General features: G+C 51.9%; 6 protein-coding genes across 6 annotated transcripts in view; 3 read left to right on the plus strand and 3 right to left on the minus strand.

Annotated features, from left to right (window-relative positions):
- The window catches only part of GUITHDRAFT_166525 (heat shock protein 70-like protein), a gene marked incomplete at its 5' end in the record, with an annotated part of 5,437 nt that extends 4,425 nt beyond the window's left edge, over window positions 1–1,012 (plus strand). Inside the window, 5 exons of the mRNA XM_005820132.1 lie at window positions 521–559; window positions 609–651; window positions 695–734; window positions 789–869; window positions 918–1,012. Coding sequence (XP_005820189.1) covers window positions 521–559; window positions 609–651; window positions 695–734; window positions 789–869; window positions 918–936 — 222 coding nt within the window. The 3' untranslated portion in view covers window positions 937–1,012. The remainder of the gene's footprint in view (window positions 1–520; window positions 560–608; window positions 652–694; window positions 735–788; window positions 870–917) is intronic.
- Window positions 1,013–1,363: 351 nt separating this feature from the next.
- On the minus strand, window positions 1,364–9,855 carry GUITHDRAFT_120609 (hypothetical protein; the record flags this gene model as incomplete). Its single annotated transcript, XM_005820133.1, has 3 exons — window positions 1,364–1,394; window positions 1,447–4,299; window positions 4,352–9,855. 3 exons carry the CDS (start codon window positions 9,853–9,855, stop codon window positions 1,364–1,366), a joined length of 8,388 nt encoding a protein of 2,795 aa, XP_005820190.1.
- Window positions 9,856–11,009: 1,154 nt separating this feature from the next.
- On the plus strand, window positions 11,010–12,169 carry GUITHDRAFT_120610 (hypothetical protein; the record flags this gene model as incomplete). The annotated part of the gene is made up of 7 exons (XM_005820134.1): window positions 11,010–11,548; window positions 11,600–11,642; window positions 11,686–11,768; window positions 11,815–11,863; window positions 11,909–11,975; window positions 12,021–12,076; window positions 12,122–12,169. 7 exons carry the CDS (start codon window positions 11,010–11,012, stop codon window positions 12,167–12,169), a joined length of 885 nt encoding a protein of 294 aa, XP_005820191.1.
- A 2-nt stretch (window positions 12,170–12,171) lies between these two features.
- On the minus strand, window positions 12,172–15,771 carry GUITHDRAFT_166526 (hypothetical protein). The gene is made up of 18 exons (XM_005820135.1): window positions 15,497–15,771; window positions 15,368–15,451; window positions 15,238–15,323; window positions 15,066–15,194; window positions 14,863–15,024; window positions 14,728–14,812; window positions 14,586–14,676; window positions 14,344–14,539; window positions 14,215–14,292; window positions 14,095–14,159; window positions 13,977–14,048; window positions 13,648–13,932; window positions 13,505–13,592; window positions 13,356–13,457; window positions 13,010–13,193; window positions 12,884–12,957; window positions 12,544–12,690; window positions 12,172–12,500 (listed from the first exon to the last, which is right to left on the minus strand). The coding sequence occupies exons 1-18, from the start codon at window positions 15,606–15,608 to the stop codon at window positions 12,390–12,392; spliced, it is 2,151 nt and encodes a 716-aa protein (XP_005820192.1). The 5' UTR covers window positions 15,609–15,771; the 3' UTR covers window positions 12,172–12,389.
- Window positions 15,772–16,666: 895 nt separating this feature from the next.
- Window positions 16,667–17,698, plus strand: GUITHDRAFT_156123 (hypothetical protein; the record flags this gene model as incomplete). Its single annotated transcript, XM_005820136.1, has 6 exons — window positions 16,667–16,852; window positions 16,901–17,016; window positions 17,057–17,286; window positions 17,344–17,478; window positions 17,526–17,578; window positions 17,641–17,698. Coding segments are annotated over exons 1-6 (679 nt in total), but the record flags the coding sequence as incomplete, so codon positions are not given.
- Window positions 17,699–20,472: 2,774 nt separating this feature from the next.
- GUITHDRAFT_148084 (hypothetical protein) lies at window positions 20,473–22,777 on the minus strand (the record flags this gene model as incomplete). The annotated part of the gene is made up of 11 exons (XM_005820137.1): window positions 20,473–20,554; window positions 20,599–20,700; window positions 20,793–20,914; window positions 20,963–21,045; window positions 21,096–21,159; window positions 21,547–21,605; window positions 21,650–21,686; window positions 21,779–21,806; window positions 21,868–22,301; window positions 22,380–22,441; window positions 22,702–22,777. 11 exons carry the CDS (start codon window positions 22,775–22,777, stop codon window positions 20,473–20,475), a joined length of 1,149 nt encoding a protein of 382 aa, XP_005820194.1.
- Window positions 22,778–22,881: the final 104 nt, after the last annotated feature.

Consider the following 22,881-nt stretch of genomic DNA (forward strand, 5'->3'; position numbering starts at 1 on the left):
GCGGGCACGCGGCCGACTCAGTGAGAAGATTATTGTTGCATGCAAGTAAAGGTTTCTTAATAGCCCGACTAAGAGTGGTCAGTGAGGGGATGTGGATCAATGAGGGATGTGACTTTGGGATTGAGAGGGGATGTGGACCTTTACGCGTCCCTTCGCCGAAAGCCGCGGAAGACAAAATGGTGGGTGATAAAACAAAGAGGGAGGGCGAAGATGAGAGAAGGGAGGGGGAGGGAGGGGGGGGCGAAGAAGAGGAAGGCAGACACAGAGATAGCGAGAGACAGAGAGGAGAAGAGAGGAGAGGAAAAAAAATAATTAGGAGAACGGGAGATGAAGAGAGGAAACGGGAATGAATGAGTAGGGAATGATAGAGGGTTGTCCAACGGAGAGAATGCTGGGAGAATGTGGAGGAAACGTTCCAGGGTAGTGAGTTCAGAGAAAAAAATTGACGTAGAGATGGTTGACTGGAGGAGAGATGGAGGCGGAATCCATTCAAACAAACCCTAACACTTTTCCTTCTCAGCTCTTTGCGATTGTGCCTGTTCAGAACCTTCAGCAGCAGGTCAGAAATCCTCCTCCTCCTCTATCGGGGTTGCTGAATATCCTTGCAGTCTCTCTTTGCCCCCGAGACCACGGGCTGGGGAACTTTCGATGGTTCTTCATATGCTCTGCCTTGAAAGCAACTAACAACGACCAGGATGCAGCGGCTGGTGGGTTCAGGACACCTACTCCTGCAGGTCGACCCGTGTTCCCTTCCTGCCGCTCCCTCTCCCTGACTCTTCCTGCTGTAGCTCTCCCCCCTGCAATGGAGCTGAGACTGGATGGGGATATGCCCAGGACGCCAGCCCTGGCTGCCCCCTCAAGACCAAGGGGTGAGGAGAGGGGGAGGAGAAGGGGTATTACTGAATGGCATGCTCCAGCGCTGCTGTCTTCCTCTAAGCGAAGTTGGATAACATCGAGCGACGTGAAGCTCTAGATGCAAATTTTTTTCATCAAAACTCAGCAAGTTTGTCAATTTTTCTATCCAAGACCCTTCTCTATCTTGTTCTTCTCGTCAATCTTATCCTTTCGAATTTTTCATGTCCCTCGTGCCATCTTCCCATGTGATCAGTTGAAAAAGCAACGGGACCAAACTAAAGAGAAGGAGATGACATCTTCTTGGTATCTTGACATGAGAGTGTTAGTCTGCAGACCAACTCAAGTCGTCATTCACCTTGTTCGAGTTTGTCGTAGATCATGAACAGCCTCTGCTGCAATCTCACCACTCTGACGACAAAGTAACTCACACAATCAGCATGTTTAGGTGAAAATAGCATGTACATGATGTAAATAAGCATGTGCAGCAACATGTATATCAAAACTTAGATCACAGGACGTACATCACAGCAAGCACATCACTGCAAGCACAACACGGCAGCGCACGCAGACACGTATTTCAGTTTCGCTCACCTCTCCGTAAACTTGGACACCTCTCCTCGCCTCTCAGCGAGTTCACTTCGCATCTCCTTCTCGTCCGGTAGCTTCTGAGACGACTGCTGCTCGGCCTGCTGGCTCGCTGCCTTCCTCGCTGCGCGCCAGAACGAGCCGTTGGGGAAGAGGTCGATCTTGTCGTTGTGCAGGTGAGCTGCAGCAGCTTGGATGGGCAGGCTGAAGCCCATGTCATCCTCGTTCAGGAGCTTGCGGAACAGGTAGAGGTAGTTCCACACGTACTTGCCTCCCTCCCTCTTCTCCCACTCTCCGGGAAAGTCGTGGAACTTGAACTCCTCGGTCCCCGAGATGAAGCAGCGGGACTTGAGGTAGCTCGCCGTCGAGTTCCTCGCCTTCCTGATCTTGCGGAAGGCGTCGATGATCTGGCCGGTGACGACGGGCTGGAGGAGGAAGGACCAGAAGATGATGGAGGAGGTGATGAAGAGAGTCCGGGCCGCGTCCCACAAGTTGCTGTAGAGGATGAGGGCAGGGAAGGACCAGGCGCTGCCTGACCCGATGACTGTTCTCAGATCTCCTCCGAAGGAGTCGATGACGAACTTTGACACGCACTGGAAGGGCGAGTGACAGCTCTCCCGCGCCTGAACCGCGATATTGGACAGGTAGGTGTATCCCAGGAAGCCGTAGACGGCAAGGAAGATCAGCCCCACGGCGAAGGAGCGGAGCAGCGCCGGCCCTCCCACCACGATGGACCTTGTGACCATCTTGCCTCCTGGCTGCTGGAAGTAGTCGAGCATGCAGAAGACCTGGAACAAGGGGGAGGAGATGACGCCGAGGAGCGACATGGTCGTCAGCAACGTCACGTACCACAGCTTGTAGCTGTGCTTCAGCATGCGCAGAGGTAGCCATGCTCCTGTCGACTCCTTCTTGACCCGCGGAAGGGCAGGCATGCTCATGAGGTACTTGCGGCCGTTGAAACGGCTGACCTGACTGGACGTTGACTCTTCCTGGTGCTCTTTCTTCTTCTTCCTCTGCTTCCTCTTCTCCTCCTCCAAGAACGACATCCACTCGACGGGGAACTCCAGCACGAGGTAGGACAGAGCTTGCACGAGAGTGAGAGCGAGGTGCAGGCAGCACAGCATCAACGTCACTTGCTTGCCCTCGGGCCACAGCTGCCACTCCTCCAAGCTGGTCCAGCGGCTGCTCAGGTGGAGGCGATACTTGAGGGAGAGGTCGGACTGCTTGATGACGTAGCTCATGGTTGTCGCCTGCCCCGGGTTGGAGGTCAGCTGGGCGTAGGGGTAGGGGGCGTCGCTGTAGCCAGCTGGAGGTTTGCTGGAGTAGAATCTGCCGCCTGCGAGGACAGCGTGCGAGTTGGGGTCAATGGGGATGCCGTAGATGACGAGGAGTAGGCAGCTGATAAGGATGGAGAGGAAGAGAGTTGACTTGTTGACCCAGCGCTGGAGGTAGAGGAACTGATCCATGTTGTGCTTGCTGCCGAAGACCTCAAACCAGAGGATCTTGTTGTTCAAGGAGCGGAGGCCTGTCATGAGCAGAGAGAACTTGGTGTAGCGCTCGTTGGTGGGGATGGAGCCGATCATTTCGAGCATGTTGTCCTGGAGGTGCGAGTTGTGCGACATCTTCCTCAGCCGCGGGTCAAGGATGAACAAGATCCTCTCAAGGCGCACTTGACCGCTGCTGCCCTCCTTCCTCTCCAGCTCCACCTCAGACGTGTGCTTGCGGAGGTGCTTGAAGGTCTGCGGCGCCTCCTGCTCGAATCGGTTGAGGAGTTTGACGCTCTCCTGCGAGACGTCGAGGTCTTTGAAGTAGGTGAGGAAGTGGAACTGGCGGAACAACTCCATGCGGAGGAGGAGGGAGAAGGAGGGGGAGAGCGTGAGCCCAGTCGTCTTCATCTTTCGCTTCTTGAGCTTGGAGAAGAAAGAGGAGGAAGTCTTGCTGTCGAACCTCAGCAGTGAACCGATCTCGATCAGGTTGTCGACTATCATTCCCCACTCGAAGCATTTGTACATCACTCGAGCTGCAGTGAGATCCCAGGACGTTTCGAGGATCGCGTTCAAGCTCTCGATGACTGCGATGCGAAGACACGAGTGAAGGTCTTGAAGGTTCACCCTCGTCTCCTCCTCCTCCTTCTCTGCCTTCTTCTTCTTGTACTTCACGGGCGGTTGGTAGTGATCGTACAGACACGCGTCGTAGGAAACCCCATCGTCAGTGATCAGCTTCAGCAGGAAGATTCTGTTGCAAGTGATGAAGAAGTTGCTTCTGCACAAGAGTTTCAAGTTGACCGCGTTGGGTCCCTTCACCATCTCGGAGATCGTCTCCACCAGCTGGAGGCTCAGACTGTGCAGGTCCACTTCGAGATTCTCCAGCTTGACCTCGAGGAACGGCTGAGCTGCTTCCAGCAGGTCAACGCAGTCCTGCAGCAGGTCGACAGACTGCTCGGCATGCGCTTGCTCGCACATGATGAGCTGCATCTGCACCATCGGGCCCACACAGAGCATGTGCAGCAGGCGAGCAAAGAGCGTTGCCTGCCGGCAGGTCCTGCTGAAGACTTTGACCTTGGACTGCTTCATGGCGCTGTCAAGCAGGGACTTGTAGCCCTCCACCAGCGAGATCGTCGACCTGAGCTGCACGTGCAGGCAGCCCAAGAGCTTGTTCTCGCGGTCCTGCAGCAGGAAGTGATGTACGCTCTCCTGGCACCTTCTGTTGTTGTGGAGGAGGAGGAGGAGAATCTTTACAGCTGATGTCTGCACGTCGAGCCCTCCCTTGGGGATGAGCAGCAGGCAGGAGGTGATAAGGCCGCAGGCGTCGAGCTTGTTCTGAATCCAAGAGATGACAAGAGGATGCGAGGGGTAGCACCTGCCGGGAGGTCAGAGCAGCGATCGGACGGCAAGGGAATGAAACAACTTACTTGGACAAGAGCTCGTCCTTGTCGAAGATCTTGCATCGTTCTCGTAGGAAGGGGAGAGGGGGAGCCTCTTCGCTCTTCTCATTCACCAGGTACATGCTCATTCTGAGAGTGTCTAACATCTCTCGGAGTTTTTCTTCTTCCTCCTCTGTCTCCCCATCCCTCTCCTTCTTCTCTGCTCTTCGGCAGACGGAGATCAGGTAGTGCTCTAGAGGAAGTGAGGCGGACGAGGTGCTGGAGTCAAACTTGTGGTAGGCGATGAGGGCGGAGAGGTTGAGGCTCTCGAGCTCCCTGTCCACCAGCTTGACAAACGTCATGCTGAAAGCTCTCCAGCTGGCGCGGAGGCTGAGCTGGGCGACGTTGTAATGATCTGAACAGGTTCTGCTCTCGTCTGCTTGGCAAGTCTCGACCGTCTCGACGGCCTGCGGCTCATCACGTCCAGCAGCTTCGAGGAAGAGTTTGACGCGCTTCTCGCACGCGTCAACGAGCTGTCGCCTCCTCTCAACGACTCGCTGCGAGCTGTGGATGTCAATCCTGCCGTACCATCCCGCCCTCTTTATCTCCCTGATGGCTTGCAGCACAGCCTCCGCCCTCACCACCAGCCCCTCCACCAAGTCGGCGACCGACACGACTGAGTAATGAGAGAAACACAAGGAGAGTAGAGGGACTAGCGTTTCGAACAGACAGTCAACCTGGTCCACAATCTCACCTTCTCCCATCATCCTCCAAGACTGAGTCAAGAACTTTGCTTGCAGCCTCTTCACTATCTTCATGATCGCATCGACAACTTCCAAGCTTTCTGTATCTTTGCAGGTCCAACTCTCCGTCATTGATGTCTCAGCATGGGAGATTGTGTCTCGAGTCTGAATTTCCTTCTTCATGTAAATTGCCTTCATCAACCGCGCAAGCAGCATATTCCTTGCATTCATCTCCTCCCTCCCCTTCCTCTCCTCCTTCTCCTCCTTCTTCCCGTTTGTACCTCCATTCATACCCCCGTTGGTACCCCCGTTCACCTCTACCTCCTCTACCTCCTCTCTCCCCTTCTTGCCGTTCATACCACCATTATTCTTCAACTCCGTCATTTCCTCTTCCCCCTCGCTAACCCATTCCTCGCTCCTGTTCAGCTCCTCCTCTCTTCCCTCCTTCAGCCCGCGCATGATAAAACTCCACGGCAGGAGTTTCTTCATATCGAACATCCATTGCATCTGAACACAATCGCTGATGGTCGCAAACAGATCGCAGAGAGCTGTTGCTGCCTCCTCCTCCTCCTCCTCCTTTCCTTCTTTCTCCTTCTTCCCGTTCCTGCTGCCCCATACCGTCCTGGCTGTGAAGGAGGAGAGGATCACTCTGACAAGCTCGAACTTTCTCTGCAGGAGGTTGGCGATACGGAAAACGTTCTCGAGGAAGGGCTCGTCATTCAGTTTGCAAATCCTCTTGAGCAGCAGGCAGCAATGCGCCACGTTCTCATGGATAAACATCTGGTCCACTCGCTCCACCCACTCCCTGCTGCTCCTCTCCATGATCCCAAAGTTCCCCTCCGCCACCCGCGGAAGTAGCTGGGCGGCTGCTGGGCATCGCACGCCGAAGAAGCTCCAGAAGATGCTGATGTGGCAGAGGAGGAAACTCTGAAGCTGCTGGTTGGAGCGGCACATCATGCCCAGCAGGTCCATGACGGTGCTGATCAGGTCGGCCTCCTCCCTCCTCCCTCCTCGGAACGACGGCCACAGCAGCTTGAGCAGCATGACAAAGCTCCTCTCCACCCGTAGCTCACAGAGAATCCTCTGAGCCTCCTGGTACATGTTGGAATCCAGCTGGTGAGCGTCGCTGAGGGAGGTCAGGAGCTGGACGAGCTGGCGGGTGAGGGACGCGAGCTCGAGCATGGCGTCTTGCACCTCCTTCAGCTCCCAGTCCATCATGGCAGTCTCAAGGAAGAAAGTGAGTCGGCTGATGCTCCTGGCGATCTTGTGGAGCTCGAAGAAGGAGGACTTGAGATCGTCTCTAGCCACGAGGTTGAGGCGCTTGAGGGCGAGCATGAGGCTCGAGGGCTGGTGGTTGACTGCCAGGATGAGCGAGAGAGTCTTGTCGACAACCTCTAGGTTGGCGCAGGTGAGGAGAGAGAAGACGGTGGAGAGGAAAGGGCTCTCCTCGTGAGACGAGATCCAGTCGATCTTGGTCCATGAGAGCTCATGCAACAGCAGCGAGTTGGTCTTCATCTCTGACAGAAAGCCAGCCGTCTCCTCCTCCTCCTCCCATGGGTTCAACTGGGACCAGAGCTGGTGATCCGACAGGTAGTCCTCTATCGTCAAGCGATTATCTCCCTCTTCCTCCTCTCGCTTTGTTGACGTCATCTCCTCCTCTTCTTCTGTCTTGCTCTCAACCACTTCATGTATTTCTGCTGCATCCATCTTCCCCAGTTTCTCCCTCCTCTCAGCTGACGCCCTACTCTTCTCCACGAGCTCCTCCAACGTCGAGCACTGGAAGCGATCAAAAAGCGACTTGTGCCAGAAGTTGACCATGGCCTCAGTCTTGAACCTGAGGTCAATTCGGAGAGCATCTTGAAAGAAATCCACGATCTTGAGGATCAATTCGAACAATCTCGCTTGTGTCTTCATCTCCCTTTTCGTTTCAACCTTGCTCTCCTTGGCCTTCTCCTTCTCCTTCTCCTTCTCCTTCTCCTTCTCCCTTTTTGCCTTCTTTTCCTTGTCCTTAATTTTTGAATTGTCTGACGTTCTTCCGGCGATATCGGACTTCTTGTCTTGGCTTGCTGCTCTGACCCCGTGCAGTTTCTCGTCACTGAGGAAGCGGAGGAGGTGAAATACAGCAGCACAGAGCGCGGAGAGCTCGGGGAAGGAGGGGCTGCCCCGCCAGCTCTCCTGCTCTCGATCGCTGAACTCTCCCAGGTGGAGGAGGCGGCTGGCGGCATCCATGATGGAGGAGAGGAACATCAAGTCTGCGTCTCCTTCGATGCTCTCCCTCGAGCTCGACGCCGCCTCCAGCTCCCGCAAACAGCATTTTCTCAGCTCGTATAAGGGTCCACTGGCCCTTGCTGGCCTTCTGCTGGCCTCACATGGCGGGGGCCAAGTCTGGGTCATCCTCTGCGAGCGATCGAAGAGCTGCGGGTCAGGGTCGACGTGCAGGGCGAGCAGGAGGGAGCACGCGTGCGACCGCAGCGACTTTGGCAGCCTCTGGTTGTTCAGCAGCTCAACGAGCTGAGAGAAGGAGAAGCCCAGCTGATGGGGAAGAGCTCGGAGTTTGCGGATGGAGATAGAGTTGGAGCCGAAGCACACGTTGTCGAGAAGCTTCATCATCGCAAGCTGAAAGAGCATCAGCCTGACGCCTGGCACCTCCCGCGCCTGCTTGCTGACTGAAGAAAGATCGACGATGTTATGCTGGCTGCACGTGAGGAGCACTGATACTGAGAGGTTGCCGACCCGGTCGAAGAGGATGAGGTCGGAGTCAGTGACGAACATATCGCAGAAAATTTTCTCATCCTGCAGCAGCAGATTCATCACGTTGTTCTGGTTCTGCACCACGGGAAGGTCGTCAGACTTGCACAAGCTTGAGAGGAACGTCAGGATCGAGTCGTCGCGCTTGAGGATGAGGTCGGGCAGGAGCTTATAGATCATCTCCTGACCCAGCAGCTTGAGCGATTTGTTGGATCGGTTGCACACGTTGAGGAATAGGAGCAGCGATCCGACTCTCCCTGGAAAGTGATCCAGCATCATCGGCGCAAACTCCGCTACCCTCTCCTGGTTCGTGGCGTTCTTGTGGCACAACACGCCCAGCTGAAGGTACAAGTTCCGAGCGGCTGCGTGTAACGCAGGCGAGTTTGTGCGGAGTTGCTCCAAGGGAAAGTTCAAGTTCGACAGAATGGCATCAAGCAGCTGGCATATCAGCTGGAGGAGACCGAGATCGTCACAGATCCTCTGCTTCTGCAAGAGGTCGTTGCTGACGTGGTTTGACAGGTGGGCGTGTTGACCGAGATGAAGATCGAGAGCCTCCATGAGTCGCCGCAGATGCCGCAAGAAGGTCGGCGAGTCCCTGGCGCCACGGAAGACGCTCTCGTCCATGCCCCGCAGTCGCTGCAGATGCTTCACCGTGACCTCCAACTTGCGCTGGTAGGACACCAAGGTATCCGCTACAAGGCACTGGTGATGCGGCACCACCTCAATGATGGCGAGGTCGTTGATGTCTGGAGCCTCGTGTCGTCGTAACAAGGCTTGATGGAGAGCAAACGTTGTCTTCCTTCTGAACACATCCAGTCGCTTCAAGGACAACCAGCTCACCTCTAGGTTGTCTTCCCTCTTGAGGAGAAGCCAGCTCAAGCCTCCATCTGCTACTCTACTTCCGCTCCTCCTCCTCCTCTGCTCCACTGCTCCCCTCAGCCTCCAGATAATCTCGAAGTCCTTGAGCTTCTTGGTCAGGACGAGCTTGTCCCCATTCGCCCCTAGCAGCATATCGCTCTGAACATGGTGGAGCAGAAACCCCGTCGGCTCCTCCACGTCTTCAGCACATCCCATCAGGTTATACGGGACGATGCGCCAGATCGCAGAGATGCAGACTTCACCGGAGGCGGAGGGAGCTCCTTCCTGCTGCTTCCTCCACCTCGCGCTCTTAGCTGACTCGTCGCCGATCAACAGCATCTTGTCTCTTCTCCGGTAAAAGTACACGCAGTCCAGCCCCCTCACATTCTTCACGTTCACCTCGAACATCAGCTCCTTCTCTGCGTCATGAGAAGCGCTTACGTTCATTCCTCTCACCACCTTGACCTGAAACACTGACAGAGTATTGGCACCGAACAGTTCGGGCCCTTCGGGGGCAGTGAAACCGTCCTGATCCGAGCTCTCAACGGCGTCAAGAGAGACATTGAGGAACATGGAGTTGTACTCCACGTTCTCCAAGATGATCATGTCCTGATTGCATACCAGCTCCCCCTCTACTTTGGTCCCCATGGCGGGAAGAATCCTCCAACTCGATAGAACATTTCTGCGAGCGAGCTCTACCTTCATCGCGATGTGCTCCTTGCTTGCGAGGTCCGTCTTGAGCGAGAGGTAGAACTTGGTAGAAGCATGTCTGAGTTGGATCAGCGAGCCAAACCGTATCGCAGTTGCTGATCGAGAAACAGGACGAGCACTCTGCCGCGTTCCCTGCTGCATTTTGTCCTCAAAGTGGTCAGGCTTGGCTGACTCAGCTACCGCAAGCTCATCGTCGTCATGTTGGACTATCTCGAATGCGCAAGAGAAGGTAGAGGAGGGATTGTAGTCGGGAAATTGAGCTGGACAACTCAAGACCTCAAGGCTTACAAGATCAGCTTTCACATATTCCCCTCGATCTGACGCCTCTAGGAAGATCAGATCGCCGGTCACGAGAAACCTTCTGGTTTCCTCCTCCTGCATCTGCAACAAGCAACGAAGGTTCAGAACAAGGTGCCTGATGCTATCTGGCTGCATCTTGTCAGAGAAATGACTCACAGTCTTGTCGCTAGATCCAGTTCGTCTGACAAGCATGCACTGTTCCAATCATCCTACTTTCTTCCCTGTGACTCATTCCTCTCAGGACCTGTCCTTGCTTTTATCACCCTTCCCCTCTTTAAATGATATACGTCAAGTCTTGTCCTCTATCAGCAACACATGTCATTCCTCATTCTCACTCATTCCCTCCATCTTCTAACAGCGCTTTCCTCTTGCCCCCCGCCCCCCCCTTCCCAAAACAATTATCTCCTTATCCTCCTTCCCACATTCCCAGGCGCTCTTTGTAAATTATTTTCGTTCACTCTCACTCGAGGTAGATTCTCTGGCTCTATTTCGATTCTCTGACTCTATTTCGACCTTCACTTCGCTTCTACTTTCCAATCCTTCTCACTTCCTTGTTCACTTTCTCCTCCCCTCCTCCCATTCTTGACTCAAGTCAAACATCTTTTGTCCTCCTCCTATCTTCCCCGAGCTTTTCATCTGTCTCTCCTTGCCTTCTCCTTCTCCTCTCGCTCCCGATCCCCTTCCTCTCCACTCGCTCTCTCCCTCCGTAAAAGCATTTTGCCCGAAAGGAACTCGTTCACCACCCACCCATTTCCTAATTCCCACACCCCCTCCCTCATATCCCATCGAGCACACACCCCTTCTTTTGACTCACAGATTCTAGTACCCGTGCAGGTCAAGACCACCCACCCCCTTGATTTCTATTCCCCACATTCTGGGGAGCAGGTCTCTATTACCGAATACTTCAAATTTGAGTAATAATTCACTCAATTTTGACTCACGGTACTTCAGGCCGAAATGTGGAATTCAGAGCTGCGATCACCGACGAACATCAGAGGAAGAGGAGAGGAGGAAGAGGAGAGGAGGAAGACGAGGAGGGGTAGGGTTATCTGAGTAGCAGCAGGAGGAGGGGCGGGGTTATCTGAGTGTTTGTGTGGTAGCAGGAGGAGGATCTTAGTAGCAGGAGGAGGAGGGGCAGGGTTATCTGAGTGTTTGTGTGGTAGCAGGAGGAGGATCTTAGTAGCAGGAGGAGGAGGGGCAGGGATATCTTAGTAGCAGGAGGGCAAGGGAACAGAAGGGAGTTAAAGAGACAGAAAGCTCGCCTTGCGCAAGGCCACGTTCGTGTTTGATTTCTTATTGCTTACATGCCTTGCAGCCGCTTTGATGTTTTGAGACGTTGGAGCCCCATGAGCCTGCTGTCGATCGTGGATGGTCTAGAGAGAGCTTCCTCCAGCCTGTCAGCGTTGCGAGATCATTGCAAGGATGGCAAGACCTCCTCGACGTCATTTTCTTGCTTTGCAGATGCTCTAGAAGTTTTGCTTCAATGTGTTGAGCTGGGTCTGAGCAAGACTGTGACAGACTCATGTGAACGAACACACACCAATCAAGTCATTGTCTCCTTGGAGAAGAGAATCTCTTGTTTGCAACAGGATTACAACCACCGCAAACAAATGGTTTGTGTCTTGTTGGAGGACGCAAAACAGGCAAAGACAGACCTTTCTGAGCTCGTAGCAACCTTCAATGTCAAACGGCTCGAAGATCCTATTCAAAGAGCTTCCAACCTCGATGAATCTTTTGTATCTTCCCATCCAACGCAACGCAAAATAAACAGAGTTAGGTCGAGAGAAAGCATGACGGAAGAGGATGATAGCGACTGTAGCGATTACACCATCTCAAGTCATCTTGACGAACTGGCAGACTTGCTTGACCCGCAACTTGTTAAGAGGTGAACACAGTCCAGAGTAGGAGCAGATGATTGTACTGATGGACTTGGCAGGATATCGTCTCCCTGGAGAACCCCTGATAGTCGAGAAGCTAAGGTTAATGTAGGCGATCCGTGAGTTGAACGCTGATGAGAGACAGGCACGCCCCCCAGAAGTTCCTCAGCTCGTCATCCAAGAGCAGGGAGAGAGGATCCACCCCAAGCCCTTCATTCCCCTCCTCGGGTTTGCTTCATCCTCATGCTTAATCTTGGTCGCTCAACGCCCTCAGGCCTCTTCTCAACTTCGGACAGTGGGGCATCGTGATGCGATCAGACAAGGTCTTGCATCACGCTTCACCACCATCTTCTCACCCTCATGCGCAGAGAAGGCATGCAGATCTGTCGAAAGACGGTCCAGCAAGAGGCGGCGGAGCATCAGGCAGTGCAGCAGGTGCGGGGGTCAAAGCTAGTGTGCTGGTTGTAAGACAGTCGCAAGGGGATCAGAGTCGGACGAAGCAGAGGGAGCGACTGAAGCCTCGAACAGCGGAAGAGGTCGCTGTGACTGACATGCTGCTGCTCGCTCACGAGGAGACGCAGGCGTGGAACTTGCACGTAGCGATGCGGAAGAGCTTGGAAGTGTCGTGATTCTCAGCCGCAATATTTAACTTATTCTTTTAGTCTCCCTGACAACCCTGTATCCTTTCTTCTTTGCATAGCAACATCCGAGATAAAGCCATATACACATCTGTATGAAAACACCGAATATTCACAAGCCATACACATCTGTATGAATACACCGAATATTCATAAGCCATATACACATCTGTATGAAAACACCGAATATTTACATCTTGAGTCCTCGCTGTCACTCAGCGTGCTCGACGTGCGGCGGGTGGGCACCGACTTCGACTTGATTCGCGCGCTTCTGCTGGATCCTCTTGATCTTCTCGACGACGCGCTCAGAGTAGCCAACCTCCTGCATGTCGGTCAGCAGGCAGCAGGGCACAAGAAAGCCTAACCATGACATAACGCTTGACCTCCTCCGACGTCATCGCAAACGTTGAATCCCGCGGGGTGTCGATGTCCTTGAGCGTCGGATACGTCGGGATCTGAATCTTGTTCCTCTTGCTCTGGACGTCGAACTTGGGGCCTGTGATGAAGTTGATCTGTTTTGACGTCAGACAGCAGCAGCAGGAGGACGACGACGAGGAGGAGGAGGAGGAGGAAGAGGAGGAGGACGAGGACGAGGAGGAGGAGGAAGAGGAGGAGTAGGAGTAGGAGTAGGAGTAGGAGTAGGAGTAGGAGTAGGAGTAGGAGTAGAAGGAGGAGGAGGAGGATGAGCAGGAGGATCTGCGCCACCTCCTTGTCCATCTTCGACTCCACCCGCCCGATTGAGCGTCTTGGAGATCGTCGGAGGCCCTCGACGTTGATCTCTGCCGTCTCAGTCACGCTGATTCCTCCGATCAAGTCAAGTCACGAAAGAACCTTGTGAGCCTCGACGGCCCGTGGGATGGTGGGGGGACCGGAGCATGGCCTTGACTCCGGCCTTCCAGGCCCCCCGGAGCTTCTGCGAGCTCTTGTCGACCCGCGGGGATGGCGCGATGAGAGACTGCGGGATGAACTTCAACCTCTGAGCGATGGTGAGCAGCCGCAGCGATTGCATTTCAACCTGTACAGCTGTGAGAAAGGAGGGAAGGGGAGGAAGGAGGAGGAAGGAGGAGGAAGGAGAAGGGAGGAGAAGGGAGGAGGAAGAGGAGGAGGATGGGAGAAGAGGGAAGAGGAGGAGGATGGGAGAAGAGGGAAGAGGAGGAGGGGAGAGGGGCATCGTAACATTTTGGAGGTCATTGATGAGGTTGAGCCCTTGCTGAGCCTCGTCGAGGTCGAAGAGTTCTTCATAGATGGTCTTTCTTCTCGGGTCATACTTGGGAGTGTTCTGTAGGTATTTCAAAGCCCGTCTTCTCACACTCTCCGTCTGCCTACCGTTGAAGTCACTGTATGAATCCTCTCAGAGCCCGATTTCTCTTTCATCCTTGAGATTCTCCACAAGTTTGACCTCACCAGGTCCCATCTGCATCAGATGAAAGTGTTTGAATGTGACGTGCGCACTAGTCACGCTCACTCACCTCTTTCTTGCCTCTTTGAACCTTTCAAGAGGAGGACAACGTGACATCCGTGACTTGACCCGTAGAAGTATCATCGACAGTTTGCGGATGGTCTCTGCTTGTCCTTGGATTTTCTTCTCGTACTCATCGGATCTAGTCTCTGTGCTGGAGATTTCTCTGCTTAGCGGATGAGACTTGTGACGTCGCAATTCTCCCTCCTCCTGCATTGTCTGAGCGTCGTGTATCAACGTCGCTGTTTCTTCTCGGATGGTATCAGCATCGTTCTTCAAGGCTTCTAGATACTTCCTAGATGGAAGTCAGCTTGATGATCAAGGCAATGATTCAGAGACCTGCTCCGAGATATCTGCTCCTCTTTGGCAAGAAACTTGCTGAGCAGTTCTTGGATATCCCAAACGCTCGAGCTGCAGCAGGGCATGTCAGCGGGGTCGCCTGGATTTCAAACTTCACCTATGCATCAGCTTGTCGAACGCTTCCACGAACTCTTGTTTCCTTTTCTGCATCATTTCCCGCACCTGACGTGAAACGCTGGATGATCAAAAAAGTTCGTCTCCTCCATCTCTTGCAAACCTCTTCGGCATCGTCGTTCATGTTGCTAGCCCGAGCCTGTGCCTCCAACAATTCTCTTTGATATGTTTCTTGCCTCTCCTGATCGCATGTTGGTTCACAATTCAGCACAGCAACATTCAAACTTAAGACCGTGATCAGCTGATTGTAATACTCCATCCTGTTTGCAAGGTCCTGCATCTTTGCCCGATGTTCTTCAGCTTCGAGACCAGCTTCTGCGATCCTTTCGCTGGCTAAGAGCTGATAGTGACTTCTTTCTTTGTAAAACTTGTTTGCGATATTGATGAGTTTGACTGCTTCCTTGTTTCTGCCCTCAATCGTCTTTTGCCTATAATCGTTTAGATCCGTGAGACAATCATCGCAAGCAGGAATACCTTGAAGTAATTTTCAAGTCAAGATATTCTTTCTCGCGCTTTAGCTCCTCCATGTCCAGTTTAAGTTTCGAAACCTCGGAATTTTCCTCGTCTTGCAAACGTCAGTCGCCTCCAACACATTCTGATAAATGGTACAGCATACCACATTTCGTTAAAGTAAAGTGCAGATTCTCCTCTAATCGGTTGGAAATCTTGACGAAACGAAGTCCTGACGTCGCTTCTTTTGACTTGAGAACAGAACATGTCAGAGACATTGAGAAGGAGCTGCACGCTTCACCTGTCCTTGCCTTGCCGCGACCTGATGCGTCAGAGAGCGAAACTGCTTCTTGATCGCGTTGAGAGTTTGCAGGTCCTTCTCGATCTCTTCTTCGACCGCAAACTTGAGGTTCATCCAGTACTCGCGCGCGTCTGCCTCAGACTTGGTGTTGGTCTTGTCATCCTGCCACACATGAGACAAGAAGCGACCTGGCTACCAAGCACCTGATTCTTCAAGAGCTCCTGCTGTTGTGCCCTCAGCAAGGAGTTCTCGGATCGAAGCTTTGCTATCAGCTCTCGCTGTCGCTGGATCTCTCTCTGAGATTGCTGGAGCAGCTTCTTGTTTTCGCGGTTCTACAAACATCGTCAGCTTGTCGACATACGTGTCACTTTCTACTCTGATCGCTGAAATCCTCAGGTCCCGCTTGCCGTCGTTCTGCACCCAATTCCATGGCACCGCAATTTCAACCCCCGACCGAGCATCTTGAAACCTAGTCAGAAGACAGGAACGACAGCGAGACAAGCACCGTTCTTGTCCTCATCTGCATCCGACTGCGGCTTGACGCTTCGCTTCACTGCATGGATCGGCTGCAGTCTGGTGCTCACAGGGTCTTGAAAGAGCATAAGTCTGCATGACTTCACATGGCATGTACCACCTGGAGTCTGCGAACCGATGGGAGACAGCTTACTTACTCTTCTCCGCATGGCTGGCAGAGCGCTCTCTAGGGAAAACCGGCTCTGAGCCTGAGCAGAGGTCTTGCCCTCCATCCGAACGCTTCGTCTTCAGCGGTTCTATCCTGCTAGGACTCATCGCCATAATTTCGTGAGCCATCGCGCTCGGGTGTATGTCAGCAAGTCATGGCGTCCAAGAGAGCGCGTCGTCTCCTCTGTTTTCTCAGACATCACGGGATGACTTGCAACTCTTGCTTCGACCTGCTCCCCAAGATGAGCACCATCGGTCTGCCTCCAGGAAAGCTCCTCAGCTCTTACAGCCTTCTTTCATACTAGGTCCTATGCTCTCCTCTCTTACTGGCGACAGGCAATCTAGTCACCTCAATTCTCACTTTCGGTCATCGTACAGTCACTTGCTCTCAGCCTCACTATTTGTTTTCTGCTCATTCTCTCTCGCTCTTCACCTCATCATCGGCCAGAGTCACAAGTATGCAACCATCTCCTCACAGTTTCCCTCAGTCTCGCGCATCTTCGACCTGTACTTGGCTATCAACGCCATCTACATGCCAAACCGTCGTTACTGCCACATCCCCGCCAATGACCAAAAGGCTCGATGACCTCTTCCACCTGCTCTTCCCCCAAGTTGCCCGGCACTGTGACTGCCTTCGGTGATACTCGTGTGATGGAGGTAGTTTTGTGATGCTGTCTTTTTGGTCGTCTAATAAATATAGTGAGGCGGGCTCTCTTTTATGTTTTTTTTAAAAAGGGGAGAAGCGCCTACCGACCAGGCGATGCAGAGCTATAAACGAGTTTGGGGACCAAGATGGAGAGACAAGAGGACAGGATCGGACTGGAGGCAGGGACAGGAGGAGAGGAGAGACAAGTTGACAAAGACGAAGATGGGAATGATGGGAGTTCGCAGATCAGACGGGAAAATTTAGGTTGAACCAGAGCATTCTGGATTTACAATTTTCGACCAACAAACTCTTACAAGAACGATGAAAGACGGCTGGAGGGGTAAAGGCGCTTGGAACAAGAAAGAAATTAGCAAGGAAAAGGAAAAGGAAGACGATGGATTAAGTGATGACTTTGAGTTGGTGCTGGCTCCTTCAGCTGATGTGGACGCCGACTCTTTGCCGCTCTCTGAGTTTGAGCAGTGCGTGGTAGGAAAAGCTTGCAGAGATTGGGTCAAAGACAGTACTAGCATAGTTGTGAACAAGTTTTTTGAGATGAAGATTGAAAACGAGGAAGAGGAGACAGAATTTTTCTTGCGCTGGAAAACCTTGATGGGTCTCAATGTACTCGAGAACGAACCCGGCATAGTTCGCAAGAAATTGTCGGTAAGTTGTTGGATGTTTGTAGGAGCGCACTGATGGGTTGCTATGGAGATCTTGCTGTACAAGGGATGTCCAGATGCGTTCAGAAGAGACACTTGGTTGAGCATCTCAGGAAGCAAGAAGAAGTTTGTTAAGAATCAGTCGCGAGTGCTTGCCGAATGGTGCAGGTAAATAGCATTCGACTTTTCTTGTCTCATTCTTTTGTAGCCTTCAAGATCGAGCAAATGAGGGCACAAGTCACCGACAGATTGCAAAACCGCCGCTGTTTGGCGGCAATCTTGATTTCTCTCATCATTGTCTCAATGAAAGTGGAAAGTCTTGCTGCCATTACCTATTGGCAGCGATCGACATGTCAAGACCAGATTTGCACCATTTTTCACCTCAAATACCTAATTTGGTCTCTCTTGCATTGCTCTACATGTCTTCTGAAGAAGTCTGTAAGCTATCATGCTGTCTATCGCCTTGCGCGGTTTGGATTGATTGCGTTCCTGCAGGTATTTTTGTTGATTGCTTAACGTCATGCACGGATGTACCAAAAGGCCAGGGAAACGTTTTAGACAAAGTCCTGCTAGACAATTTGCAATCTATGTCTTTTGTGATGCGAGCTGTTGACCTCAAGCTCAAAGCTTGTACGACCGCTACGTAATCTTCAGATGAAGTAACGTCACGGTGACAGGTGACCCAGAAGTTTGGACGAAGCTGCAGGATCTCGGCTTGTCGAAACTCAAGGTTCAAATGAAGTGTAAGGGTGTTCTCGACTTAATGTGATCCTGTTATCCTCTTTGTCACAGTTTTGTGAAGAATGGATCAAAGATCTGTTTGTGAGCCATTGCCATCTCCATGTCGTTTTGCGAATTCTAGATATTCTCTTATCAGGTCATTGACAAATTGCCCTCTTGGCACAATGTCTGACCTTGGTAACGTAGAAGGAAACATGCGAAGTCTCATCCGAGTGTCTGTCGCATTCTTGCGAATATGTCGCAAATCTATCTTGTCCTCTGTCACTTGGGAGGAAGCCGAGCAGGCACATGCAGTTTGGCACCAGTACCTCACATTGACTTACAGTGATTGCAGGAGCTGAGGGAGAAGCTTTGTGAGTTTCGGGATGTCAATCTTTTGATGAAGTTGGTCCATGAGATGGTGCAAGCGGCACCTGTCAAAGTTCTTGATGTCCAGGTTCTTCCTGGTAGGGTTGCTCTCGAATGAATGTTCAATAGGCGGCAATGGGCGACGAATTTGCCACGTCACTTGTTCACGGTGATACTCAAGACTCAGAAGCCGTTGATGAATGCATCACGTATTATCTGCCGAAGATTTCGAGCCAGCCAGCCATCCAATGCATCCTAAATGAAGAGCAGCTCCAAACCTTATGGAATTGGATGCCTGCACGGGAAAGGATTCGCGACGGTCACATTGTTTTCTGCACATCAAGTGAGCCTTTCGACTCGACTGATTCTTTTTCACTCTGCCTTCCAACAGGAGATGGACGAAGTCTCTCAACATTGTATCGCAAGGTGGAGGAGGAATGGAGCGGGAGAGACGAGAAGGGGCTAGCTGCTGCTCCCCAGTGCCTAGTGCTGATCAGCACACTCTCTGGAGAGCTCTTCGGCTCCTACCTCACGCAGTGGCTGCGGGTGACAAGCAGTGGAGTGTTGGGGACAGGAGAGAGTTTCATCTTCAGGTGCATGACGATGCCTCGACTTCTTATCATTCTTGACGATCCTTCAGCTTCACTCCATCCTGCCAGAAATTCCGATGGAATCCTGGGCAGGATACAAACTTCCTGACGAGCCGAATAGACTTCTTCTCCATCGGAGGCGAAGCGATCTACATAGACAAGTACCTCGAAAGGGGCTCGTCAAGCTACAGCCCCACCTTTCGGAGTCCCTGCCTGCTACTGGATGTGAGCGGCAACTCAGCGGATGCGGCGCCGCCGTCTGACAATGACGAGCCGTGGCGACGACGAGAGTTCGAGATCAAGACATTGCAGATCGTTCGCCTTGTCTGAGGTGATTTCAGATCAGTGAGGTGAGCCTGGGCCGCCGGACTTCCGACCGGGGCCCGGGGGGGCCTGCCGCCCGGTCGGGGGTCGGACGGTCGCCGAACAGTGACGGACTAGTCGGAGCCTCCGGAGTTTTTCAATTTTAAAATTTTAAAAAGATGCGTCTGATCAAATCCACCCCACCCACTATACCAAAATCACCTCTTCGCATGCTCTCACGTTTTACACCCCCTTATCTCATAGTAAATCACCCCCTTGGATATCAAGCCACAGACCCAGTTTCTGGGAATACCCCAGGTTTTATATTACCCCCACCCCCTGACCCCCTGTACTGTACATCGTTTTAACTCCGCTCCCATTTCGCTCGCCTGTCACCATCCGTTCGTCTCCTCATTTCAAGCAACTCGTGACCCTCCCTCCCTCGCTTCCTCCTTCCCTCCCTCCCTCCCTCGCTTCCTCCTTCCCTCCCTCCCTCACTCCCTCCCTCGCTCCCTTCCCACCCACCCTTGTCGCTGTTTCGCTTTTCTCGGCAATAGCATATGAGATTTCCAATGCCAGAAAAGTCCGCTTCTCCAGGAATGGTTGTATCACATCTTCGAATCAAAGCCTGATAAGCTCCAGCTTCGTAACCATTCACTGAAGACAGAGCTCAAGATGTTCTCTAGGGTGCAATACAATTTCAGGGCTACATGCTCTCCACTTCTTTCTGGATTCTATCTCTACGTTGTATTGGCTTCCCATTCTGCTTCGAGTTTTTCTTCGACACCTGGTTTTCCTCAAGGGAAGTTGTTCGCTTCAAGGCTCGTAGAGAGGAGATCCAAACTATGTACTCCATACACGGATTCGAGGACGAAGATGGGTGTCATCATGCGGCAGCATGATGGGTCAGGCTCAACTTCGAATTGGGACCTTGCTTGGAAGGTCTATCTGCTGGAAAGGACCATGTCTTTGAGCGTAGAAGTGAGTGCGTTGCTCTGATCTATCCAAGTGTTTTTTTACTTGTTTACAGCTGAATCATCCCAATGCGTCGCCTTATCTCTCGAGTGAAACTGAAAACAAGAGATCTCTGTCCCCGCAAATTTCAGATAGAGTCTACAACATCAAAATCCCACCAATTTATGCAAATCTTAACGAACTCAACAACTTATTGAGGGGTATGTTGTTGATTTTAATGTGACTCACTGACCTTAGAACAGGACGATGCCTGTACAGTAGGATGATAGCAAAGGAGAGGTTGTTCCTCGTCATCCAGGCCGACAGGGCGCGTCAGGAAAGGTCTCCTCTCCGTCCTGTTCCTCTGGCAGCCATAGCAAGTCGCTCCCTGCTCCGAGAATTGATCAGAACGTCTCATTTAGACCTGAAAGCATCTGAGATAGATACTGTGCAGAGGACCAAAAGCGGAAGAATTTTTTATTGGGGAAGCATCATTTTGAGAAGAATCACTCCATTCATCTTGTTAATTTTGGGTGCAAACCTCTTTCCATTCAGATGGTGGACATTTTAGTCTCAATGAGAGTGACATTGTAAAATCGTTCAAATCTCGTTACATGTGCATTGTGAATGGAGAGTGTTCCAATGCATCATTTGAGGTGAAATTTTGTTTCATACCAGAATACATTCCCTAGCTAGAAGCAGGTTCTGGTCGCTTGTGAATGAAGCCCATCTTTCGAAGCCCCTCGAGAATTCCACGCGCATGTCCTTCCCTGTTGATTTCTCAGGCAGCAAGAAGCCACAAGGGTTGGCTTACTTGGCCTTGTACAGTCGCTCACCAGCGTCTTGCTTCTCGAGCCAGTCGAGGAGGCCGTTCTGGGCGTTGCCAACAATGATTCCCCGTTCTTCTCCGGAGAGCCTGGGGCGAGTGAGTCACTTCAGCTGTTTCTTCCAGGCATCTTGATGTCACTAGTACATCAGAATATCGTTGCCGCTGTCTCCACACGCCACCTGATATCATAATTACCATCGGATTCACGGCAGAATGCTCGACGTACTGTTTCCTCGGCTGAATATCCTAGCTTGTTTCGTACGTAGACCGTGGCTTCTAGCTTACCAGCACCCTCACACACCTTGCAATTGTCAGGAAAGCGGAAAAAACCATCGCACGCACGACATACAACGTCCAAATAATTCCAGTCACCATGTCCGCTTGCAATGAACTGAGCTTTCTTGCCCCCAGCCTCAACGGCTTTCTTGAGTTCTTGAGTGATAGAAGTCTCACTAAAATTTAGAGATCATAAATGTGCATACCTGCTATCACCTCTTCTATGTGTACCGTTTGGACACCAAAAACTACCTTGAACGCATTTTGTTCCTGGAAACCAGTGTTAGTCCAGAGCCTTTCTACTGGGCAGCATTCTACATCCTCTGGGCGAAAATGCATCCATTCCTTCTCTAAGAAGGGCTTTGCAGCGTCACAAACAATTTGCCGATCCCAAGTACCAGACGACAAGAGCTTCGACTCCCATCTGCACCAAATTTATCAGGATTGGAAACAAGGCATCTTCCGTATCAAAAATGTATCTCCACATCTGGAAAATATTTCCACATCATTGAGGCATCTCCATATCAGTATTCCGTATAAATAAAGCATTCCAACACCAATCATACCCAGTATCCGCTTTGTGAGTTCCATCAGAATCTAGCCTACGCATGGTGAGCACAATTTGTATATATGGACACTGCCAACTCACCACCACACCTCTGTTCCGACCGAAGTAATGATCGCGCTGGGATTCAGCATTTTCTGGTGAAGACTCTCTGAGCAACAAAAGCAACAGCAGGAGGAATGTCACAACGCACACCTCTTTTGCGATCAAAGCTTTTGTAGATTGCACGGATCTACCAGTATTGTACACAAGTGCCTGCGGAGATTAGGTTGATAAGCCAGGCAATCTTGACAAACAAACAAGCAGAGCTGATCGCTTGTTTACCGAGTTACGATGAACACATTGCCGTTCCCTGTATGATTTGTCAAGCATGTTGCAACGTCTGTAATGATTATTTGTAATGATTATTTTACCATTCATCATTGAACTCTTGTAGCGCCTTCTCGTCACCAACAAGGGTTCCATCAAGGTCGCACACCAGCAACACACCTGGGAGATTATGATACACCTCCGTCAAGATGCCATCTTTCAAGCAGAAGTGTCCCGGTCCGTCAACTTTGTAATATCTTCCTTTCTCTCGCTCAGGGCCTGAGTCCCATTCGCCTTCTCCATTGTGCAGCACAAAACAGAAAGGAGTGACGACGTTTGACACGGTGAGATAGCGCCAGTTGTGGCCGACATGGCTGTTCAAAGTCATCTCATGATCCTCTTCTTCCTCGTCGCTTCGCCGCGGCAATGCAGCCTTTAGCGTCCATTTCTCTCCTCCGTCACGCGAGAAATGCATAAGCACCCGTTTCCACTCCGACTGATAATGCAAACGGAGACAGTGCGGATCCGTCGCAGCATGCTATGGAGATTGCAGAACATGAAGACAAGATCGAAAGATTAGTGGACTCGCATTCACAGAAGGCACAGGGTAACTTACATCATGACATCCTCCTTGGATCCGTCCGCTCTGTCCTCCTCCTCGGAGTGTGATGGAGAGACCTATGCGAAAGAGGAGTCAATGAGGAAAACCTGCGACTTTCTGTGCCCATCTATTCCTTCAGCTCTTCTAGGAAGAGACTAGCTTTCTTCTGTCATGGATTTCAACAATGTTCGCCCCTTCTGTCTGTTACACGAACGAGATCCCGTCCCATACAGCCCTTCCGTCCCATCGTCCCTGCATCTCTACTGTCCGTTGACACTCGACTTTCAGTGTCGCCATAGTCTCAATCCCAGCCTAATGTCTCCTCCTCCCTCCTCACCTCCCATCTTCGCTCCTCCTGCAGCCGCAGCCTCCACCGTCAACCCCATCGCCACCAGGCAAAGAAGCGCCTGCATCCCTGCGCCTCCCTCTCACTTTCACTACTCCCCAATGTATTTCAAATGTTTGTTAGAATATTGAAATATCAAAAACTCTTTGAGACTTGAGTCCGAAAATCGCA

Source organism: Guillardia theta (assembly GCF_000315625.1).
Source record: "Guillardia theta CCMP2712 unplaced genomic scaffold GUITHscaffold_189, whole genome shotgun sequence".
NCBI classification, from domain to species: domain Eukaryota; class Cryptophyceae; order Pyrenomonadales; family Geminigeraceae; genus Guillardia; species Guillardia theta.